The sequence below is a fragment of the Pongo pygmaeus genome, chromosome 7 (genome assembly GCF_028885625.2).
Source record: "Pongo pygmaeus isolate AG05252 chromosome 7, NHGRI_mPonPyg2-v2.0_pri, whole genome shotgun sequence".
Taxonomy (NCBI): domain Eukaryota; kingdom Metazoa; phylum Chordata; class Mammalia; order Primates; family Hominidae; genus Pongo; species Pongo pygmaeus.
The window spans coordinates 13315834-13339298 of record NC_072380.2 but is presented as its reverse complement, the minus strand read 5'-3'; the positions used below and the strand labels follow the sequence as shown (position 1 = coordinate 13339298).

The 23465-nt window shown below is 36.7% G+C and overlaps 1 protein-coding gene across 2 annotated transcripts in view; it reads left to right on the top strand.

The window, feature by feature from the left end:
* The window catches only part of DLC1 (DLC1 Rho GTPase activating protein), a 434041-nt gene that overhangs the window by 109575 nt on the left and 301001 nt on the right, over window positions 1–23465 (top strand). For both annotated transcript variants that reach the window (XM_063668522.1, XM_063668521.1), the window contains exons 3-4: window positions 2535–2684; window positions 10393–10533. In XM_063668522.1, coding sequence (XP_063524592.1) covers window positions 2535–2684; window positions 10393–10533 — 291 coding nt within the window. The remainder of the gene's footprint in view (window positions 1–2534; window positions 2685–10392; window positions 10534–23465) is intronic.

Genomic DNA, 23465 nt, shown 5'->3' with positions numbered 1-23465 from the left:
TGCAGTCATTCTATTTTGTGAAGTTTTTTTTTTTGAATGTGTAATATATGATACTGGTCTGTGTACTTGACCCTTCAGGCTAAATGTAATGGATGGTGAATAAGGATGCATCCAGGAAGAAAAAGGAATCAAAATAGGCTTATTTATCTAAGGGAATATCATAGAGTAAGAATGTTTGGTTTCAATCCTTTTGGCAGATCATTTGAAATAATTTGATCTTCATCCCATGGATTTGAAGATGTTTTTAAAGCACAATGTCAGCATCCAGTTAATTCAAAGACAAATTGTTTCTGAGACTACTGCTGATCTGTCTAGGATGGCTGCAGGATATACTGCTTTATCCAACATTAACGTAGTAGCTGGAAAATATCAAGAAATATTTTCTAAGGCTTTGGGAGGTGTTATTTCAGTGGCTCCAATTGATTTCATTATTATTATTCCTGAAAATGGATTGCATGAGCAGTATATAACTTAACTCTATGCCTACCGGGCAGTTAAAAAATCGAATCTTTGTCTTTGAGGACATAACTGAGAAAGGAAAGACAATCACACAAAATCATATGTGGACATAGAGATGCAAAGATCATCATCTTGTCAAACACAACTTTGGTTTAAAAGAAAAAGAAATTATATAATGAAGCCCATGGGAAGAGTGATTACTGGGATTTAATTACTATTTAATCAGATTTTTCCATTATCTGGAATACTCGGGAATTAACCTAAATAAGTTATAAGCACAATCATACTATCAATAACACTTCTTTGAATGTAACAAAGCTCTGTGGCAGTGAGGGATAGGATACATGGAAAAGATCAGGTCTGTTTCTTTGCAAATATCATGGACCCCTTTATAAGAATAGTTTATAATGACAAAAAAATGTAGTTTTCTGTCCCAGTCTTGTTTCAAACAGCAGGGACAATAGGAGGAGACTGAAGTAATAACAACAGCATAGTATTCTGAAGGAATTAGCATACCTCAAAAAATTCTTAACATATTCTCAAAATTAATCTGTCTTTGTGAAAACAGGGCTAGCTGTTTCAATTTGCATTCATCTGTTAAACCATGCACAAGTTCTGTTTACTTAAGTAACATATCCAATGTTAGCTTAATTGATTGTCTGAAAAATTTAATCTGATTAACCAATTATCTGACATGTGAAAGATAATGCCTCTGTAATATTAACAATCTGCTCTTGCTGTTTAAGATATACAAAGTTCTATAAAATTAGATTAACCCACAAAATTATCCTAGACCCTGTTCTTTGGGGGTGCCTTTTAATGGTGGCTGGGGGAATTTAGAAGGATTAAAATAAATGGCAAAAAATTTTAAAAATGAAGTTGTGATTCAGGCCATCATCAATTTCATCTCACAAGGAACCATCACCAAAGTGAACCCTCAATCTGCCACCATTGTATCGATAGCCCTCAGGCTTCTGTCAAGATGTATGTTTCCACTGTTGGTCAGCCACTGTTGGTCCTTTTAAAGCTGATTTCACCCAGATCAATATAATCTGATTTCACCCAGATCAATACAATCAGATAGATGGAGAGGATGGCAACATAAGTCACAAATGATGACTTGCCTCAAAAGAGCCGACCCTGCGTGCATGATATTTCTCTGTAGATGTTGCTTTTGAAGAACCTAACTGTGCTTTCTACGGTTTTTTTTTTTTGTTTTTTTTGTTTTTTTTTTTTTGGCCAATACCTTACCCCATCCTAATACCTTGCACAACACAGGGAATCTGGAAGATTCCTAGAACTACTTGACTTGACTTAAACACACCAGAATGGTTGCGTCATGCCCAAGTAACTCTATATGCTCAATGAGAAGCTTTAGCTACTCCTATGACTAAAAATATTTCTATCAACATATGTCTGTAGTATAGAGAACTGAGAATAAGTAACTATACTCATTTACAAAAATACAAATTGTTGCAGGAGCTGTTTTATAAAAGTGTGTAAAATAAAAGAAACTCAAGAGAAGAGATTTTAGTAAGGATATAGCTTTAAGTAGCAGTGGCTAAACGGCCCCATGCTAGGAAAACTGTTCCCCTGCACAAACTGAAAACTTGCCTCACTTAATTCTTTTCCAGTGTTTTTACTATACTGCAAAAGAGTCTTCCAAAAATATAATCTCATATGCATCCCTAAATGTCTAGCCACAAATAATTATTAGTACCTTTTAAATAATCAATTTGTACTGTGAAAAAAGAAGAAAAATATATAACCCTTCCCAAAAATAAGTAGTGGGAAAATAGTAAATACATGCCATTACGCATTGTTGTTATACTTCTTTTTTCATTGCACTTAGCTTTACAAGACATATATTTAATATTCATGTAAAATGCTTTCTTGGCACTAACTCAGTATCTTCCCAATGAAGAGCCCATTGATGATACAGAATGGAACTTCTCTTCTAATTAAAGACTGCCTATTATCCAGTGTCCCTTTTGTCACATTGAAGAACAGGGAACTTTTTATTCTTATTAAGAAATGGCCTTTCAGATTCAGTAACAACATGTTCTGTTTCTCAGGAAATAAGAGAAGATCGAGATAGGGCGCGGCTGGACTCCATGGTGCTGCTGATTATGAAACTGGACCAGCTTGATCAGGACATAGAAAATGCCCTCAGCACCAGCTCCTCTCCGTCGGACACACCAACAAACCTGCGGCGGCACGTTCCTGTGAGCTTTCCACTTTCTACTTCTTTTCCCATAGGAGTCGTATCTCTTAACCTTATACAGTCCCTCTTGCAAAGGAAACACCCTTGTTAATGGCATCTAACAACCTATAACCCCAGTACAGTACCATAAAAATAACCAAAATACTTCTATGCCTCATGCATACATTCTATGCAGAGTCCACAGAGAAATGGGTGATACAAAAGAACATGTTTATCATTAAACAGGAAGGAAAGTCACCTTGGGAAATTATGCTTTGTAGTGATCAAACCTTCCTTAATTGTCAGTCTTCTCTGATATGAGAGAGACTCTGTTAGCAAGCACTATGTCTATGACTGTCCCACAAATCTGTATCGCATATAGAAGAATCTTACTATAGGTTTGCTACATGAGTAAATGGATGGATGGATGGATGGATGCCAGTTGAACTAACCCAGCACACTACAAGAAAGAATTTAGATGAGATTAACTTGAGAAAACTCTAAAATTCACTTAGTGAAATACAGTGAAAGAGACAGAGCTGAGAATTTTATTTTATTATGCATCAATTTTACATAATATAGACACTCCCTTAAGAGTCAAACACTCAAAATTTGGAAGACAGATTCTAGGATCAACTATACGCTTTACATATTTACTATCAGCATCATATTAAAGGCCTTAGTTTGTGCAGATCTAGGATGGTTGAGTTTACTTATAATTAAGCTATGAATCACTTTTCAACTCATCTATTATTTGTGTTATTCAATAATAAACATATTAAGTCAAGAAATTTGTATTTACCTGAGATCAAAGCAGTAGAAAATCATATATATAAATTTAAGCACCTACTGAAATATAACTGTGGCATATCAAATTATTTGATACAAATTCTGCCTTTATTTAAATTGTAAACTGGGTTTTATATTGCACACATTAGCTCATGGAATATCACAATTGTTAGCTCTGTAAATAGAGATGTATTCAGAATAGGCAAAATAATACAGTGGAAACATTATGAACTTTGTAGTGTAAAGGTCTGAGTTCAAATGCCAGCATTATACCTGACTTTCTGGGAACATCAAGTTATTTAATTTCTCAACTGCAGGTTCATGTGAAAAATGGAGATATTATTTCCTAACGAATGGCTCGTTGGGAGGCATAAATAAAAAAATGTATGTAAGAAGTACCGCACGGATCAAGCACAGAGTACATATTTAGTGATGGTCAGTTCTCATTCCTTCCCCTTATACTAGATTCACTCACACCAGGCCTTGAGCTAGAGATGAATAAGACATACCCCAAAACCCTCAAAGCTCCTTTTTGATCTTTATGATATTCTAGGTCACCTCTTGTTCTTTATTTATGTTCCTTGGAATTTAAAGCTAATTTTAACATTCTTTCACCATCAAATTTTTTTCCACAGAACTTTCCACTCCTTTTGATAACTGTGTGGTGGAATAAGAGGATTATAATGGCAGAATTAGGACCCGGACCATCTACCAAGGAGCACTGACCCAGATACAGAGGACAAACTGCCTCTGCCCCACCCTCACACTTCACTGTGAATTTATAGATCAGCAGGAAGAACAAGACACACAGTGAAACACTCACCACCCCCCAACCCCACCCCAGTTTGAGAATATTTATGAGAAAATGCCAGAATAAGTTCTGCATATAATAAAAATTATCAAGAATAATATAGTCTTTAAGGATGTCTTTAACATAAAAATAAATTAAAGCACAGGTAGAGATAAAGGTTTAAGGAGGCTGCATAGATAAAACCTTATAGATTGGCTATGGCCTGATGAATCAACACAGCCCAGGATCCGGTGGTTTTATCCAGGCACTCAGAGTGTGCCAGTCTCTTAGGGCTTGCTGAGATAGCCAATCTCATAGGATGAATGCGGGTAGGGGATGAGATCAAGACTAAGTATTTAGTGAGTGCTAACCTTTATGTAAGTTACTTCATTTAACCTCTTGACAGTCCTACCATGAGAAATCTGAGCTTCAGAGACAGAGGATGAATAATTTCCCTGTGTTCACACTGACAGAGAGTGGTGAGTTATTTACCAAAGGTCACCCAGCAGGTGAGATTTGTTTGCATCCACATCTGTCAGACTCCAAAGCCTATGCTCATTCTGCTATATTAGAAACCTTCCCAACATGCCGATTTTTTTTTACAATGAGATAAGTACCATTTCCAGAACCAGAATTCCCTGGTTGTCAGACAGTCAGAGCATTTTCTTCATCATAGTGACGTATTTTTTAAGTTTGAATTAGGAATAGTCTTCTAGTCAATGTGTAATTAAGGGAATGCTGACGGTCTCTTGGGATATTTCATTGATAACATAGGGAAGTTCAGACACACACAGGCCAGAACCACTCTACCACCTTTGATTGGGCCTCCCCTGCTATTCTGCAGTATCTTTTGGTCTCCTTGGATTTTCTCCCACATTTCAAGATGGCTATTCAACAATTTTACTTGCACTTATCTCTTAGCATCCTTACCTCTTAACACCCTTGCGTTCCTCTTCTCATAGAAAATTGAGACCATTGAGAGATGTCCGGGCATCACACCTGCAAATAGCTATAGGTGCCTCTTTGCTTCTTTCTCTCCTCCAACATCAATGAAAGATGTGTTGCTCCTGTCATCTAATACTGATCTGTCTCCATCCTCATCTCCATTCCTTCCCACCTCCTGCTTTGCTCTACCAGTTATTCACACTCTCACTTAGGTTCAAATTCCATTGCTCTGTTCCTACTAGTCCTCACCCTTTTTCTCTTTAGCAAGTATAGTTGGAATTACAGGCATGCATCACCATGCCTGGCTAATTTTTTTTTTTTTTGGTAGAGATGGGGTTTCTCTATGTTGCCCAGCTCTATGTTCTAGGGCTCCTGGCCTCAAGCAATCTTCCCACCTCGGCCTCCCAATGTGTTGGGATTACAGGCATGAGCCATCACACTCAGCCTCTTTCTTGATTTAATTATTGGCTATTGCTCCATCATTTCTCCCCACACTTTCTCTTATCTGACAGATCCAGCAGTGCCAGTGCAGTCTCTCACCACAGCATTCTGTATTTTCTCCACCACCTACCTATTCAATAAATCCTTCCTTAGTTTGACTCTGCTGTTAGTGGATAGGGAGAAAAGATGTGGATGAGGAAGAGTGAATTGTTTTTTTTTCTCTTGACACTCTTTCAGGTATTGCCCTAGCTCATCCCTTCCTTTATAAGCCAAACTTTAATCTCCTCTTTGTCTTATATTTCTTTCTTGATTTATAATTTATTTTTATTTTTTAGAGACGAGGTCTTGTTCTTTTTTTTGAGATGGAGTCTCGCTCTGTCACCAGGCTGGAGTGCAGTGGCGCAATCTCGGCTCACTTCAACCTCTGCCTCCCAGGTTCAAGCGATTCTCCTGCCTCAGCCTCCCAAGTAGCTGTGATTAAAAGCATGCACCACCATGCCAAGCTAATTTTTGAATTTTTAGTAGAGACAGGGTTTCACCATGTTGGCCAGGATGGTCTCGATCTCCTCACCTCGTGATCTGCTCACCTTGGCCTCCAGAAGTGCTGGGATTACAGGCGTGAGCCACCACGCCTGGCCAGGCTCCTGTTCTTTTAATTTGCATGCTTAATATTTGTTGCTCAGGCTGGAGTGCACTGGCACAATAACTCACTGCGGCCTCAAACTCCTGGGCTCAAGCAATCCTTCTGCCTCAGCCTCCTGAGTTTCTGGGAATACAAGCACACATTACCATGCCTGGCTAATTTTTTTTTTTTAATTTTTGTAGAGATGGGGTTTCTCTATGTTGCCCAGGCTGGTCTAGAGCTCCTGGCCTCAAGCAATCTTCCCACCTCGGCCTCCCAATGTATTGAGATTACAGGCATGAGTCATCATACCTAGTCTCTTTCTTAATTTAATTATTGGTTATTGCTCCATCATTTTTCCCCACTCCTTCTCTTGTCTGACAAATCCAGTAGTGCCAGTGCTGTCTCTCACCACAGCATCAGATGCAATTGAACTGCTTCTCTTCCTTGACTTTCACTCTGCTCCTGCCTTCTGGCTGCTCTCCTGTTTTTCCTTCTATTCTTCAACAGTTGCTTTCCAGACCCTTCAATGGCTCCTCTTCCTATATCTGCCCCTGAAATCTTATATCTAGATTCTAGACTCAATTCTCCCTTTGTCTGGCTTTGAATATTCTCCCTGGGAATCACCACGGCTTCCATTCCCTTCTCTATATTGAAGGTCACCAGTGAGACCTTTTCTTGTGATCTCCAAATCAGAACAACCAATGGATCACAAGATGCACCCTTCCCTGGGCCAGAGTTGAGTGGTATAAGCACTTCTTGCACACATCACACTGGAGTCCCTGCCATGATAAAAACCTCACAGAGAGCTCTATATTCCCAAAGACTGGCATAATTGGAGGCATAGGGTAAAACTGATAGATGGAGTCTTGCAAGAAGATGGCCTGTAGGATTAATTACACAAAGAAAGGTGAGGTGGGGGGTCAGGTAACAGGAAAATTATGAGTGGCAGTTGTAATGATTACCCAGGGTTTATTCACTGCTTGGTTTTCTTATGGTAGCAGTAGAAAATTAAAGGAGGGAGCAGATGTGAGAGATCTTGGGAGAGCTTTTGGGTAATTTCTCAAATTGAACAGAGGACAGAAGAGAAAATAATAAAGATTTGTACTAAACTACACATTGATGGTCCTATTAAAATTACTTATTTAGTTGTGTTTGCGGCCTCTGCAGAATATCATGGTGGTTACTTTAAAAAGTTGAATTCTGGGGTCAGGCAGACCTGAGCTCTAACGCCAGCTCTATCTTGGGATATGACTTTGGTCAAGTTATTTACCTTAAGCCTTGGCTTCACCCACCATCTCTCGTGTGATGATGGTACCTTCCACACAGAGTTGATGAACACTGAAGCAGATAATGGTTGTAAAGCCTTGTCTATGAAAGGTAAAAATGCAATAAATAGTAGTTTTTAAAAGTTATTATTTCACTTTGGAAGCATTATATGGTTCAAAAGATACAAAATTACTCTGTTATTTATCTAATCAAATCACAAACAGGAAATTAATGCAAGGCCGGGCGCGGTGGCTCACGCCTGTAATCCCAGCACTTTGGGAGGCCAAGGTGGGCACATCACGAGGTCAGGAGATTGAGACCATCCTGGCTAACACGATGAAACCCCATCTCTACTAAAAATACAAAAATTTAGCCAGGCGTGGTGGTGGGCACCAGTAATCCCAGCTACTCAGGAGGCTGAGGCAGGAAAATGGTGTGAACCCTGGAGGCGGAACTTGCAGTGAACAGAGATGGCGCCACTGCACTCCAGCCTGGGCAACAGAGCAAGACTCCATCTCAAAAAAAAAAAAAAGAAAAAAGAAATTAATGCAAAATATTTCTGATATACCTAAAGGTCAAATATAAATGGCTTATAAATTACCTGCTACTTATGATTATGCATTTAATTTTTATAAATTATCTGCTATTTAAGACTACTTGATGTTGATCCAATTTGAAATTCTAATGAATCATATTCTTAAGGTAAAATGTTGTTTGTCTTTTCTATGCCAAAAGAAAAAAAAATAAAAGAACACATGGCCCTGATCCGAAATCATTCCAGGCATCAGAAATTTAGTCGGAGTTATGTCTTCTACACACATGCACACACACACGTGCACATACATTTAAAGAGTGTAACATTACTTTTTGCCGCATATGTCTTTTGTACCCTTCCAACTGGAGAAAATTTAGTTTCAATGCTTTTGATCACATAATTTTATAGCAGAAACTATAAAATTACTTCTATTGTGAGAATTAAGAAAGGAAAGGTATTAATATTTGTCAGTCTAGTTGTTTCTTCATAAAACTGTATTTATTGATCATATTCTATCTGCCAGGCACTGTTCTAACACCTGGGGACACATCAGTAAACAAGACAGGTTAAGTCCCTGCTCTTGCGATGCATAGATTCTAATAGAGGAAGACAGACAAGAATTATAAAGAGGCCGGGCGTGGTGGCTCACGTCTGTAATCCCAGCACTTTGGGAGGCTGAGATGGGTGGATCACAAGGTCAGGAGTTTGAGACCAGTCTGGCCAACATAGTGAAAGCCCGTCTCTGCTAAAAATACAAAAAATTAGCTGGGTGTGGTGCTGTGCACCTGTAATCCCAGCTACCCAAGGAGGCTGAGGCAGGAGAATCGCATGAACCCGGGAGGTGGAGGTTGCAGTGAGCCGAGATTGTGCCATTGCACTCCAGCCCAGGCAACCGTGTGAGACTCCATCTCAAAAAAAAAAAAAAAAAAAAAAAAAGGATTATAAAGAGAGATGGATGCATAGATGGATAGGTAGGTAGATAATTTCATAGATTATAGATAGATAGATAGATAGATAGATAGATAGATAGAATATGTAGTAGATTAACAAGCAAACAGGATAGCAAAATAGAGAATGATATGTTATAGAGGTTGAAGGGAGTCAAGTTCTTTGGTTTGAAATGTCAACGGATGCTTCTCTGAGGTAGTAAGATTCAAACTGAGACCGGAGTGACAAGAAGGGGCCAGCAAAGGGAAATACTGGGACAAGAGACAGGAAAGAGCACAGGGCCTAGTCTCTCCTGTAGACACCAGCTTACTGTATTAAAAGACATCATCAAGAGCAGGTAGGACCAAGAAACAAGAGAATGGCAAAGCTAAGACCAGAGAGTTGGGATGTGGGACATGATATTTGACCATGTGAACCACGGCAAAGTTGAGATGTATAAAGAGGACACATAGAGATATTTAACTCATAGTTTTCTCAGATTAAAAGCCTAGAGTGATAGGTGCCTTTGCTCCATCCCCTCTGCAATTTCCCCCTCCCACCTTTCCTCTGTGCAATCAAACCATCTATAACTCAAAGAAAGCATATGATATTTTAAATGCACAGCATTTGCAGAGGTTACCAGGTAATTCTATCCACTCAACAGACATGTCTTGACCTCACACTATGTAGTAGTTGCTAAGAAAACATAACAATAATAACAAATTTATGGGAGTAGCTAGCATTTAATGAAAATTATTAGGAGCCAATTACAAGCACTTTATGCTCATGAAACTCCATGAGTGTCTACTTTCATTATACCCATTTTTAAACAAGGGAATTGAATGACACATGACAAAACATAATTCCTGCCCTCAGTTTATTAGATAGACATTTGAGCTCAACTATTCCAGGCCACCGTAATAGCTGTCACCATAGAGGTTGAACAGGAACATAGAAGAGACTGAGGTAAGGAGAAATGAGAACTCTCTTTGTATTTGAAATCCAGTGGCCCTGTGAGGAACTCTGGGTAGCACTGTATAGTCACAGGACTGTCAGTGAGTGATTCAAGGTCACACAGTAAGGAAGGTATGGCTGTGGGCTTCTGCCTTCTAACTTCTCTGCAGGGCCCTAGCTAGCCACACTCCTGGCCTTTCCAATGCACACTAAGCTGTTAAATTACCAAATAGTATGTTACCTCTTTCTCAAGTATTTGCAGACCCTCTGATGAGTACAATGGTTCTTACAAAATAATGCACGGTTATGTGTGACACATCAGTGTCAGTTGTCAGCAACTTTTTAGTGTATCAGTGTGCATTGGGAGAAAGAAGAAGTGGAAAAGTGTTGGTAGTAGGAAGAAGGACATTTGGGAACATTCACATGTCCTTCATACCAGTGCATTTGTTTTTTAATAGGATCTGGAATCAGGATCTGAAAGTGGAGCAGATACCATTTCAGTAAATCAGACACGAGTAAATTTGTCTTCTGACACTGAGTCCATGGACCTCCCATCTTCCACCCCAGTGGCCAATTCTGGAACCAAACCCAAGACTATGGTGAGTTCTAAATAATAACACAGTCTCTACGTGTAAATGTTGATGATCATCAGGTAAGAGTTGATATTCATTCAATATAGAAGAAATACTGTTGGAATCTTAGCCGTAGTGACTTAATAACATTTAATTTATTTAATTAAGTACAACCCTAGAAACATGTTGTTTGTTTTATAAATGATAACACAAGTACTTCACTGAAACAGGTCATGAATCAAGAATTATTCGAAACATGCTAATTAAATTTCATTGCTGGATACTCAGAGCTTTAAAGAGCCAAGAATGCAAAATCTGGAGATGCCTTTCCCTACACTATTATCCTGACAGCATTGCTTACCAGTTAGAAAATTGTTTCTCTAAGATGTGATGAATGATAGACGACAGATGATGATGGATGGATGGATGGATGGACAGAATGATTGATAAGGAGAAAGAGATGATAGAGATAGATGTAGATAGATAGATAGATAATAATTAAAGATATTTAGATTGATATAGACAGACATAGATAGATAGATATATAATAGGTTTATATACAGAGATATATAAAATCATCCACAACAAAAATTTTCTGTGGGAATTAAATGAAAGAGCACATATAAAAAGTGCTTAGTGAAATGATCAGTGCAGAATAAGTACTGAATAAATGTAAGGTACTATCATTATTATTATGATACGTAGTAGACTTTACAATGTTATTAAAACAAATTATTCCACATGGAATAATACACCATGAAAGGAGGAAACTGCTTTGGTTTGAAATGCTTCATGTGTAGATTGTGAATAAAAGACATTTTCCTTTAAGGAAAGAGTTGAACTGCAACAGGAAAATAGTATTTGACTCTAAAAGGTAACACTTATGGAGGAAGTAATTACTACTTCAAATATCTAAAATCCCAGTAGTTCCAAAATAACCTTTCCTAGTTTAGTGAAAATCATAGTGTCGTATTATTTTTTATGCCCATGTTAGCTTAACACAAAGAAACAAGTTTGGATTGCTTGTTCACTGCATTTAAAATAAAAGTCAAGTCTAAAATAGGACTCAAAAGATAATACTCTGATTTTAAAACATGACAGATTTGCTGCAATTGCAAGAATGAAAATATGTCATTTAAATGACAGATACGCATGGTTTAAATATTTACATGGAAATTATGTTCCCTGTGTTATTTATATCTAAAACATTTTTATGGAATAAATATTTATTGAACATCTACTATATGCCATGCACTAGTCTACATGAAAAAGAGTTGGGGAGGAATAAAACATATTCCCTGTCTTTAAACAGCTTACATTCCAGCAAAAGGAGGTAAGAATGTAAACAGTGAAATGCAATGAAATGCTATACAGGCTATGATAATACTGCATATATTGGGAATAGGAGGAACTGGAAAGATACTGCACAATGATCTTTTGAGGTAAACTGAAAAATCAACAGTAATGTGTGCCAACAGGCATACTGAAATGGAATGTTGCTCTTCGTTTTCATAATGGGTAAGGAAGGTTGAGATGCAAAATTAAGATAAGAAAATGGAAGATCTCATTTTACCATATTCTGATTAAAGAAAATGTTTTTCTTAAAAAACCTTCTCAACAGTTTTGACTTGAAGGTTTTGTGAATCATTGACGCATCGACTTTTTTTTTTTTTTTTAACATTGGGGACAGGTGTGGGGCTCACTTTTTGAAGGTATGTATTATTTAATTCACTTTTTAAAGCACCTGTTAGTATCCTGCAAGGCAGTTCTTTTCTCCCTGATATAATTACCAGTGGTATCCACTTTCTCTCTTGAAACATACACATTTCAGTGAGTGAGTGTCTCGTAATTCATAACAATGAGTTGAAGAATGTGTGCAGTTGCTTACTCTTTCTTCAGTTACCCGTGTGTTTATAAATGTGGTCAATATAGTTACACAGAAGTACGTATACATTTTTATGGTAACCATTTTTGGTAAAAGTTTTTTATGAGAAACATAAACTCATCAGTTTTCGCAGTGTTTTAATTTGTTAGAGTGATGGAATCTTTCTTCAATTTTTTTTTATTTTGCCATCAATCGACCACCCCACAATCGCAATTAAGAAATATTGAAATCAATTATTGAACAGAAAAATATTTGTATATACTCCAAATCAAATATTTTCTGAAAATAATGTTAACTTTGAAGCAAATTGGATGCGAGTAGTATCCAGCTGTTCAGGTGTGACTTGTCATCTGGGAATACAAGCAGAGCTTTCTAGTCATGCCACAACTCATCAGCCAGTGAGCAATGAGAATCGTCATGCAGTTGACTCAGCCTTCAAAACAATATTCCTCTTCAAGACCACCAAACACTGCAAAATAATCTTGACCAGCAGCACAGGTGGACTTAGACAACTACACATGCAGCTCTGTCCAGCTACTGGACTATAATTTAATAAAGTTCTCTAGCACGCCATGAGAAGTACCCAGAAAGAAATACTCCACCATCAAAGACAATCGACTTTTAGGAAATTTCTTTTTTTAAAATGGCCAATAATAAGAGTAACTTGAAAAACAGGCTATTTTTTCTTTTTTTTTTTTTTTTTGAGACGGAGTCTCGCTATGTCGCACACGCTGGAGTGCAGTGGCGCGATCTCAGCTCACTGCAAGCTCCGCCTCCCGGGTTCACGCCATTCTCCTGCCTCAGCCTCCCGAGTAGCTGGGACTACAAGCGCCCGCTGCCACGCCCGGCTAATTTTTTGTATTTTTAGTAGAGACGGGTTTTCACTGTGTTAGCCAGGATGGTCTTGATCTCCTGACCTCCTGACCCGCCCGCCTCGGCCTCCCAAAGTGCTGGGATTACAGGCATAAGACACCACACCCAGCCTATTTTTTTTAAGTTCCGGGCTACATGTGCAGAACGTTGCAGGTTTGTTACATAGGTATGCATACGTGTGCCATGGTGGTTTGCTGCACCTATCTACCCACCATCTAGGTTTAAGGTGGGAATGTAAATTAGTTCAACCATGGTGGAAGACAGTGTGTTAATTCCTCAAGGACCGAGAATCAGAAATATGATTTGACCCAGCAATCCCATTACTGAGTATATACCCAAAGGAATATAAATCATTCTACTATAAAGACACATGTATATGTATGTTTATTAAAGCACTGTTTACAGTAGCAAAGACATGGAACCAACCCAAATGCCCACCAATGATAGACTGGATAAAGAAAAGGTGGTACATATACACCATGGAATACTATGCAGCCATAAAAAGGAATGAGACCATGCCCTTTGCAGGGACATGGATGAAGCTACACTTTTGTTTTGAGGGGAATAATTGTTTCAATTTGTGTGTGGGCATGTTATTTTTTCTTGTTATTGGTGTTGTTATTCTTTTAGGTACACTCTTTTCACTACAGTTCAAAAGTAATTCTTGGGCCATGGATCAATTTTATGGTTGGAATATCAGAATGAAGAATTTTGTCTATCAGAGATTAAACAGATACTTTCTCCCACAATTTGGAGCTTAAGGAATAAATGATATGTAATAACAGTCTAGATACTTTATGAAGGGAGAGAAAACTGTAATATCCTACAGAGCTGTTCTTTTTACCATGAACAAAAGTTTTAATTTTAAGTAGAAATATGAAATTCTAAGAACACCTACCTAATACATCCAACTATAATGAACTAACCCTCTGCTCTGTAATGACACAATTTGACAGCATGCCTACCTTCATTCCATAATTAAGGTTACCTTTGATTTGCTGCTATGAAATCTATTTATAGTGGTGACCACAGTAACAACCACAGAAATTTGGCTTTCCTTTTGTGTGTAAGGTCTCTGGGTTCCTAAGTGCCTATTTTTCAATAAGATTATTTTTCTTTTAAACTTATTCTTAGAATAGGACCAATGAGTCATCGTCAGATTTTTCATTAATTCTATGTATAGATCATGCTGAAAATTAAGCATTAATATAGATTTCTGAGATGTATTTCATAAAAAACTGAAAAAGTTAAAATGTAGAGGTTATCCACTGTCAAAAAACACATCAGAAAAAAGAAGAGGCCTTTTGTGTCATGTTACCAAGCTCATCAATTTCTCTCCTAAATTCTGTTTTGTTCTTTTGACACAGTCTCACAATGCCTTTCATACTAGAGTCTTCCATAAACAACCCATGAGCCCCTGTATCATGTTATGTAAAGTGCTTTGATTCACTGTACAGCAGTACACTGATATGACTCTTCAGTGGCTTGAGTTGTTCCTGGTATTAATTAATATAGGATTGTTTCACGAAAAGTTTTAAAGCTGAACATTAAAATCTCTGAGGTTTTGTTGTGGTTGTTTTTCCTAAAGATACTTTACTTATAAGTGCAGATATTCATTAAATCTCTATTAATCTAATATTTATAAAGAAAAGAGCCAAGCCCCAGATAACAAGAAAAATTCCTATTTGTAAAATAAGAAACTGAAGGAACAAGGAGAGACTAGCATCCTACTGTGTAGAATAACCAAGAACGTCACCAAGAGTACACAGGATATGGCACCCAGATCCTCAATGCTCCTGAACACTGTACTATACAGTGATTCACAGGCTCAGCACCTGGATTCAGAACTAATATAAATTGGCTTGAGCTGTTATTATATCAGAAACAAAATGTCACTAATATCTGAATGCTCAATGTGCACAAGAAAAGTTTTACTGAACAATAAAAAAAATGGCTGGCTCCTCAAAGCATAGTGTAGGTTACATGCTTCTAACATCATTTTCTAAATCATACATCCACCACAGATTTTATAGATATGTTTACATATGTGTATGTGTAAGAATGAATGTGTATATATGTATACATATAAAATAGATTATGTATGCATATATTTGTGTCCTTGTGTGTGTATATATATTCACATCAGATGTTATTTTTCAAAAATAACGTGATATTATTTTCTGAAGTGTTATTTTGACGTTATTTTCAAAAAGCCTGTGTTGAATAATTCTTAACTATACAGTAGAATTTTTAAAGGGAACCAAATTAGTAATTATTAAGTTCTTATGTAGTCATACAATCTTTCAGTATAAATTATATTTATTAATTATGTATAAAACTTGCTCAGGATAAACACAGAAACCATAAATGCTGATTTATTGTTACCAATGTATAGTGTGGTTTTTTTTGTATCTGGGATAGGAGTTTCAGCTCTGGAATGATCTGAGAAATAGTTTCAAAACAGAAAAGCTCCTAAGGTAGAAGAACAAAGGTTAATGGGCACCTTTTACAAACAATAATCAACTTGTTCATTATTGCCACTGAAAAAGTAATGGTGGCACTACTTAAAAATAAAAATTATAATCCCAATAAAATACTATTTCAGTGGAGAGTTATTTATTAAAGATGTCTAAGACAGTCTGATTGGGAGTATGACATTAATCCATGATGAATTAGCCACAAGGGATTAGGAAAAACAATTCTTATTTTAGAATTTATTAATCAACTAAATTCCTGAACCTGTAAAATTATATTTTAAATTATGTATGCATAATTTATGTATGCATGCTTTTACATATTTTATCATAATTTTAAAATGTATACATTTACACATTTCTGGGAAGACTGTCAAGAACTCCATCAGACTTTCAAAGACTGTGCAAATCCCCATGAAGAAATGCTACATTTGAGTTTTCATGGTTCAGTCAGTTATTCAGTGAAGGAACCCAGTGTTGAACACGTGAACGTCTTTGCTACAAATAATAAATATGCTGCAGGTACATTGACATTTGGGTTTATTTCCTAATGGATCGTTGCACGGTATTACCTTTGCAATAAATTAGGCTATACTTTAGGTACATGTGAAAACAGATTCTTCCATGAAACTATAAAATGTCATTTGCATTTGTTCCAACTATACTACATATAAGCAAAAATAAAACTGATCCAAAAACAAAAGAAAAACCACCAAGGTTTTCCCTTAGTAATTTCAATGTAAACCAGGTTTTATATTTCTAAATCCAATCACATATCCCATACATATGATCATTAAACTAAAGTCACTGTGCTTGTGATATATTAGTGAAAGGTAATAAAATTGAAAAAAAAATCTTGAAATTCTACCTTTCACATCATTTTAAAGTATCATTTAAAATTAAATTTAAAGGCAAAATTTTAGTGATAGCTTTATTTTGTTTTACCATGTTATGATATACTATATGTTTGCTTAAATGGTTATCGGATGAATTTTTTAAGAAGACTGGTGATTTTCCCCAATGCTGTTCAATACTTAAAACAAAACAGAAGGATAAGGTACTGTCTTTTACAAGTAGAAACTGGAAATGTTTATTTTCACTGAAGTCTTGGGGAAAGAATTCAAGGTATTATATAAAATTGGCTAGAATTTAAATAGTTTTTTATGTCACATATGTTATTATTAGCTTTCATATCCTGAGGAAAGAAACAGTCAACATACTAAAGGAAAAAATGATATACATGGAATTTTTAAGGGAAGTTTAGACAACTTTTTCAGAAACATCAAAAAATTTGAATACAGTTTTTAATTAAAACATTTAAATACAAATGTAATAGTCTTAGAAAGAATGTCTTTTGATGTCATGCTTTTGAATATGGCAATTTTATTTTGACACGACAAAGCAATCACATTAAAGTATGTGAATTTTTAAAGAAAGATTTGCTTCTGTTGGTAAGATCCTCATTGTTTATTACAAAGAAAAATAGGCAAAATTTATAGCTTTTTAAAGAAGAAATGAGTCACCAGAGAGCTGGAAAAAATGTTTCTAAAAAGGAAATTGTTCAATGATTATTATGTGATATTTCTTAGAATTCTATGATTTAAAAGCACAGAGGATTTCATTCACCTAGTCTGGATTTTGAAATAATAAATAAGTGTGCAATTCATTAATTTTGGACTTTGAAAAATAGAAATATTTCCACAGCCATTTACTTTTATATTTAAAATAAATTCAAAATTCTCTCATTTCTTGTTGTTTTCAGATACTGACGTCTGTTTCCAATCCATTTACATGTTAACTCAAGACAGTCTTGTCTGCGATGGGTTATTCCATCTTCACAGTCACCTCCTCATATGCATCTTTCCACTTTGAATCTTGGAATTTCATTCTGTCGAGAATAACTTGTATCTTGATATATATAATACTTAGAACTGAACACATGATACTTAAATAATTTTGGGGGCTGGCAAACTTGTTTTTCTCCCTTGTGTTTAGTTTGTAGTAATCTGGTTAATTAAGTGTCTGGAGCACAATTTATAAAACCAAAAGAAATATGGAAAAAAATGAACACATATGAATGATAGGTTAGAATTGAATAGATTAATAGCATAAGAAATAATATTTAAAAATCATTCCTGCAACCTAAGACTTTAGTCATATGAACAGTACTTTGCATGTTATCATCATTACAATGAGAAAAATTTAGTTTTTCCGTGGACCAATGTGACTTCTTGAATTCAACTCATATTTTCGTCCAAGAGAAATAACAACTGCCAGTTACTTCTGGGCAATATAAAATGGCAAGCCAACAGCATGCCACATCACAGCAACCAAGAGTATAATTCATAGCACTGAGGAATAATAATAAGTGGTAAGCCATTTTCACAGTCTTCACTTTATTCATTTCAAACCTAGTTGTCTCCAAGCTCTAATTACATGTTAAATATTTTCCCATATTTTTCTACCTTCTTGCTAACAGATTGATAATTAAGTCTGTCCCAGGCATTTGATGGCCTCTGTGCTCACGTCTTAAAGACAGTTGAAGTCATTTAAAGGTTTAAGCAAGGATTTCATGTGAACATACAAAGTTTACACACAGGGCCTTCTTAACTATAGTTTTGAGCTGAATCAACCACATACCAAATTTCAAAATGAAATAATAAAAACATAAGCCAACCATCTGAGTAGTCTGAAAATCACATATATAAATACTTGGAATCATGTAACAGAAATCTGAAAGTAAAAGAATTGTTTACTCTGTATCCTCATGGAGTCCTAAGACACCATCACTTGAAAACCTCCTTTATCCTTGACTGTTTTGGTTATTTAATGAATACTTTATGTGCTCGTTTCATTTATTTTTAAATCAATCATCTATACTCCTTAGATTTTTGTTGTCATTGTTCGGTTTTAGCAATTCTCTAGTCTTTCTACTTTAGCCAGCTGGTATAATCCAGATGACCTCCTGAATCAGTAGATTCCTTCAAAGGAAAATCCACTGATGTTATGAAATTGACTCTAATTGTTTCCTCTTTACTGTAGATTGCTTTATACACGTTCTGTTGTTCTTGTTTTGTTTATTCATTTTGAAGTCCTTATCTTTGTATCAGGACTGTAGTAATTTACTAGATAAGTATTTACCAAATTAGTTATGATATGAAATGCAGACAATGATGCAAACAAGCACTAATAACCAAATAAATCAGGGCTGCTCCCACCATGCACTCTCAGGCACCCCCAAAAACTGCCTTCCTCTACCTGTCCCAGCCAAGCTGACAGGGCTTTATCTCTTTTATATATTGGCCTTCTTTATAAGATGTTCTTTGAGTAATCCATGACACAAATCTCATTTAAATTCTAGACTAAACGAATTATAAGAGAGAGGAAAATGTTGACAAATATTTTTTTTTTATGTCCAGGCAGCCTCTAGGATAAGCCTGTTTCATTTCCAGGAGCATCCCCACGAAGTTGCCGCCAGTACTTCCCTGTCAATAAGGCATTGCATTGATTTCTAAGGTTTCTTCATCAGTGAGTTCTGAACCCTGGACTGGACGGACAATAAGAAACAAAAACAGAATGTAAAAGACAGCAGACTCCAGATTAGAGCAACTTAACTTAGCCCGGGTCTAGGGTTCTGCTGGCCCAAATCATTGAGGTCTTAATGTAGAACAAATACAATACTTTAGAACACAGGGTTTTAGATAGATCATTGGACATTATTTTTTACATTTTTTCTTTTGTGGAATTAAGTCAGAATATTAAATGATTTTTTAGAAGACGAACTTTAGAATTGAAAACTAGTAGAATTTCCATTTAAAGATATTTCCCAAGTAAATATTAACCAAATATTTAATTTCACATTTAGCATTTTGTGGATATATCAAAGTTGTGAGATCATTCTCCTACTTAATGTATTTGTAGTTTTCTTTTTTGTATTTTGTATTAAGTCCAATGCTACATAAACACACACAGACACAGACACACACACACACACTATGGCAGGAGGTTCTACATACTTTGTGATCTGCATTTCTAATATTCCCTTATGTACTGATGTGGAACCAAAAATGAATTGCATGTTTGTTAAAGGACCTTTTTTATTACTAGAGATGTCAAATGTTTCTTATACTTATTAGATAATTGAACTCCTTATTTTAAGGTAAGATAATCCAAAGGTAAAGAACAAAATTATAAGACATGTATAATATGGCTCTTTAATCTCTTTATGTCTTTATATTATTCTACATTTTTAATTAAACAGAGCCTTCTCAATTTATAATGTAGTTGAACTCAAACACTATTAAGGTTTTGAACATTATCATTATTAGATTATGAGACCTAATCCACTTTTTAAAAAAACGTTATAAAGAACCAATTAGGGTTATGCATAAGCCGCTGTGCCAGGTATTGAGATAGAATTTTCAAAATATAAAAAGGGGGCATGACGTGATTGGAATTCCTGGAATCAGACTGTAAAACCAAGAATTTCCTGGAAAGGTGTATTGGTGAGTGTTCTCAAGAGATATACATGAGTGAATGTAAGGAAGGTAGACTGAGGGGGAACAGAGTTGGACTGAGCTGCCATGCATTGACAGTTGCAGCCTGTATGTATTCCTTGGAAAGCTCTGAAACCTGGGTGACCTTTCAGAGTTGTTGCAAATTAAGGCGAGGAGGCTGGACCTCTGCATCCTGCACCAGCCAACCATGACCTTAGGCTGATCCTAGAAAGTGCTGGAATGTTGAGTGGGGCAGTTATTTGAGGCCCAGAGCCTTTCCCAACGGGAAAGCAGCCACAGCCATTGGCATCCACTGTTCCCAGCTGCTGGGGAATTGGTTCCCTGGTCCTGAGAGGAGCCTGGGAATAGCTCTGCAGGCTCCACCACACAAGCCAGGACTTCACCTTCATGGGCCACATGCTGTGACACGAGCAGCAGATACCCAAACACATGGTTATGAAATGGCATTACAGTGAGTACCAAATTAAACTTATTACCAAATGATTAAATGTTAAAGACATGTATACATTATGTTAGAGACAGTGGGAGCCTGTAGTCCCAAACACTCAGGAGGCGGAGGCAGGAGAATTCCTAAGGTCTGGAATTCAAGGCTGTAGTGTGCCATAATCATGCTTGTGAATAGCCACTGTACTCTAGCCTGGGAAACACAGGGAGACCCTGTCCAAAAAAAAAGAAGAAGAAAGAAAAGAAAAGAAAGGAAAAGAAAAAGGAATGGGAAAGAAGGAAGGGAGGGAGGAAGGGAGGGAGGGAGGAAGGAAGGAAGGAGGGAGGGAGGGAGGGAAGGAGGGAGGGAAGGAAGAAGGGAAATAAGGAAAAGAAAAAATGAAAAACAAGAAAGGAAAAGGTGAAAACCCTCAGGTGGTAAGATATCCCAGAGAAAATGACAATGAAATGTGACCTTCAACAGGAGTTTCACAGGTGAAGAAAGGGGAAGAGGAAGAACATGTAAAAACATCAGAGAGCAAAAAAAGTAGTCGGTTCCTGGGATATTGGGTAACCTAATTTGAATAAAGTATGCTGCACATAGCTCCAACTGGCAGAAAATGTAGCTAGAATAGCTTTTGGGAGAGTTTGTGGAGAACTTTCAATGTTTTGTTAAAATAAAAATACACCTTAAGGGAAATGTGGAGATGGCTTTTCAACAAGAAAACAAAATGATTTTATTTATATTTTGAAAAAACTAGAATTCTACAAGTAGAGTGGAAAAATGGACTCAGATTGTGGAGGAGAGAAGAGATCGAAGGGCAATAAAAAGATAGGATGTTTGGCAATGATGGAAGGAAAGACAAAGGCTAGCAAAAAGCTTTATTGAGGGAAGTTTGATCATCCTTTCCATTGTTTCGTTGTTCTTCTAGAAATGTAGCCTTATGTTAATTGTGCATCACTTAATGGAATGCAATCACAAAGAAAATTTATTTTTTTCTTACACCTACCACTAGGAACATCCCATGTCAGCTAGTTTGTCCCTCCCACTTAGACAAAAACTCAGGAACTCCCATGATTCTTACCAGGTATTCTTCCCGAACACAAATATTTTAAATTTCAAAATATTATAGTCTCAATTCAGAAACTAATATGTTCAATATCTATAATAATCAATAGTTCAGTCTTCCTTTACCTGTAAGACTTCCCAAGCAAATATTAACCAAGTATTTAATTTCACATTTAGCATTTCGTGGATATATCAAAGTTGTGAGATCATTCTCCCACTTGTATTTGTAGTTTTCTTTTTGTGTTAAGTCCAAAGATACACACACGCACACATACACACACACCCACACACACACACACACACACACAGAGTTTTGTCTTCCTTAAGGTAGGTGTCTACCTGCATCCAGGGAAGATTGTGGGGTGGGAGTGTTCTGCTTCCTTTTCCTTTCTAGCTCATTCTATACATCACTTGCTAGTAGCTTTATGATGGGGAGCAGAGGCCTGGCAAGAACAGGAAAGTTCTCACTGGATGAAAATATGCAATCTGTAGGTCTACAAGATATTAATCTCTTCTCTGCTATATCAATTATCTGTTGTTGTATAATAAATTATACTTAAACTTAGTGGCTTAAAGTAACAATAACGCAACCTCATGAAAGACCTTGCCTGAACAAACCACTCCTGAATTTCTGATACATGCACACCATGGAAGATAATTGATGATTAGTACTGCTTTAAGCCATTAAATTAAGAGGGGGTTGTTATGCAGCAAATCTCACGGTTCCTAGTATGTCAGAAATTTGAGAGCAACTTAGTTGTATGGCTCTTTCATGAGGTTGCAGTCAGTTGTCTGCTGGAATGCAGTCCTCTAAAGGTTTTACCAGGGCTACAAGATCTACTTCCAAATTGGCTTATTCGTGTGGCTGAAATATTGGTGTTCGAGCATTGGCTCTTCTCTATGTCATTCTTCTCAATGGGGATGCTTGAGCGTTCTCATGTGGTGGCACCTGACTTCCACCCATGCAAGTGAAAGAAATCAAGGAAGTCAAACTGTCTTATCTTCTGTACTGTATTGATCACACAGACTAGCCCTGTTCAATGTTGGAAAAGGTCTAAACAAGGGCATGTTTATAAAAAGAATTATTGAGTGCCAACTTGGAGGCTGCTTACCACAATGTGCCATGTCTCTAATGCATGCAAAAGCACTGAGCTGCTCCAAATGGCCCCCAAAAGATAGCATCTGTTCAAAGTTCAAGATTTTGTTAAATAAATCAGATCCAGGGGCAGATGAGACTCTGCAGGTCTCAGGTGCACTTCCTGAAGCACAGCCCCTCAGGTATAGTTCCTCTTTCTCTGAAGATATGCAAACACACCCAACATACAGTGGTATGGCAGATACGGAATAACAACTGTAGACCCTCTCATTCAATAAAAGGAGGAAACAGAAGGCACGTAAGTGTCACTGGTCTGTAGAAATCCTGAAAAACAACAGGGCACATATTTGAAGGTCTTTGGCTGGAATCATTCATACCACTTCCTGGGTTTGATCCACCAGTTCCTTCCTGTGAGATGTGCCCTTTGAGTCATTCTTCCTTTTTCTAATAAAATGCCCCATGTTTGCAAGTGAGATGATTTCTCATCTTGTTTTCTGACTGTGATAATTTGGTGGTCCAAAGGCCTCTTTTAATTTTTCACTATCTCTGAACCTTTTGAGCCAAGCTAGAGGTGTTTCTGCTAATATGATCTCTTTAAACTTTATGTATTTGTTATGTATCT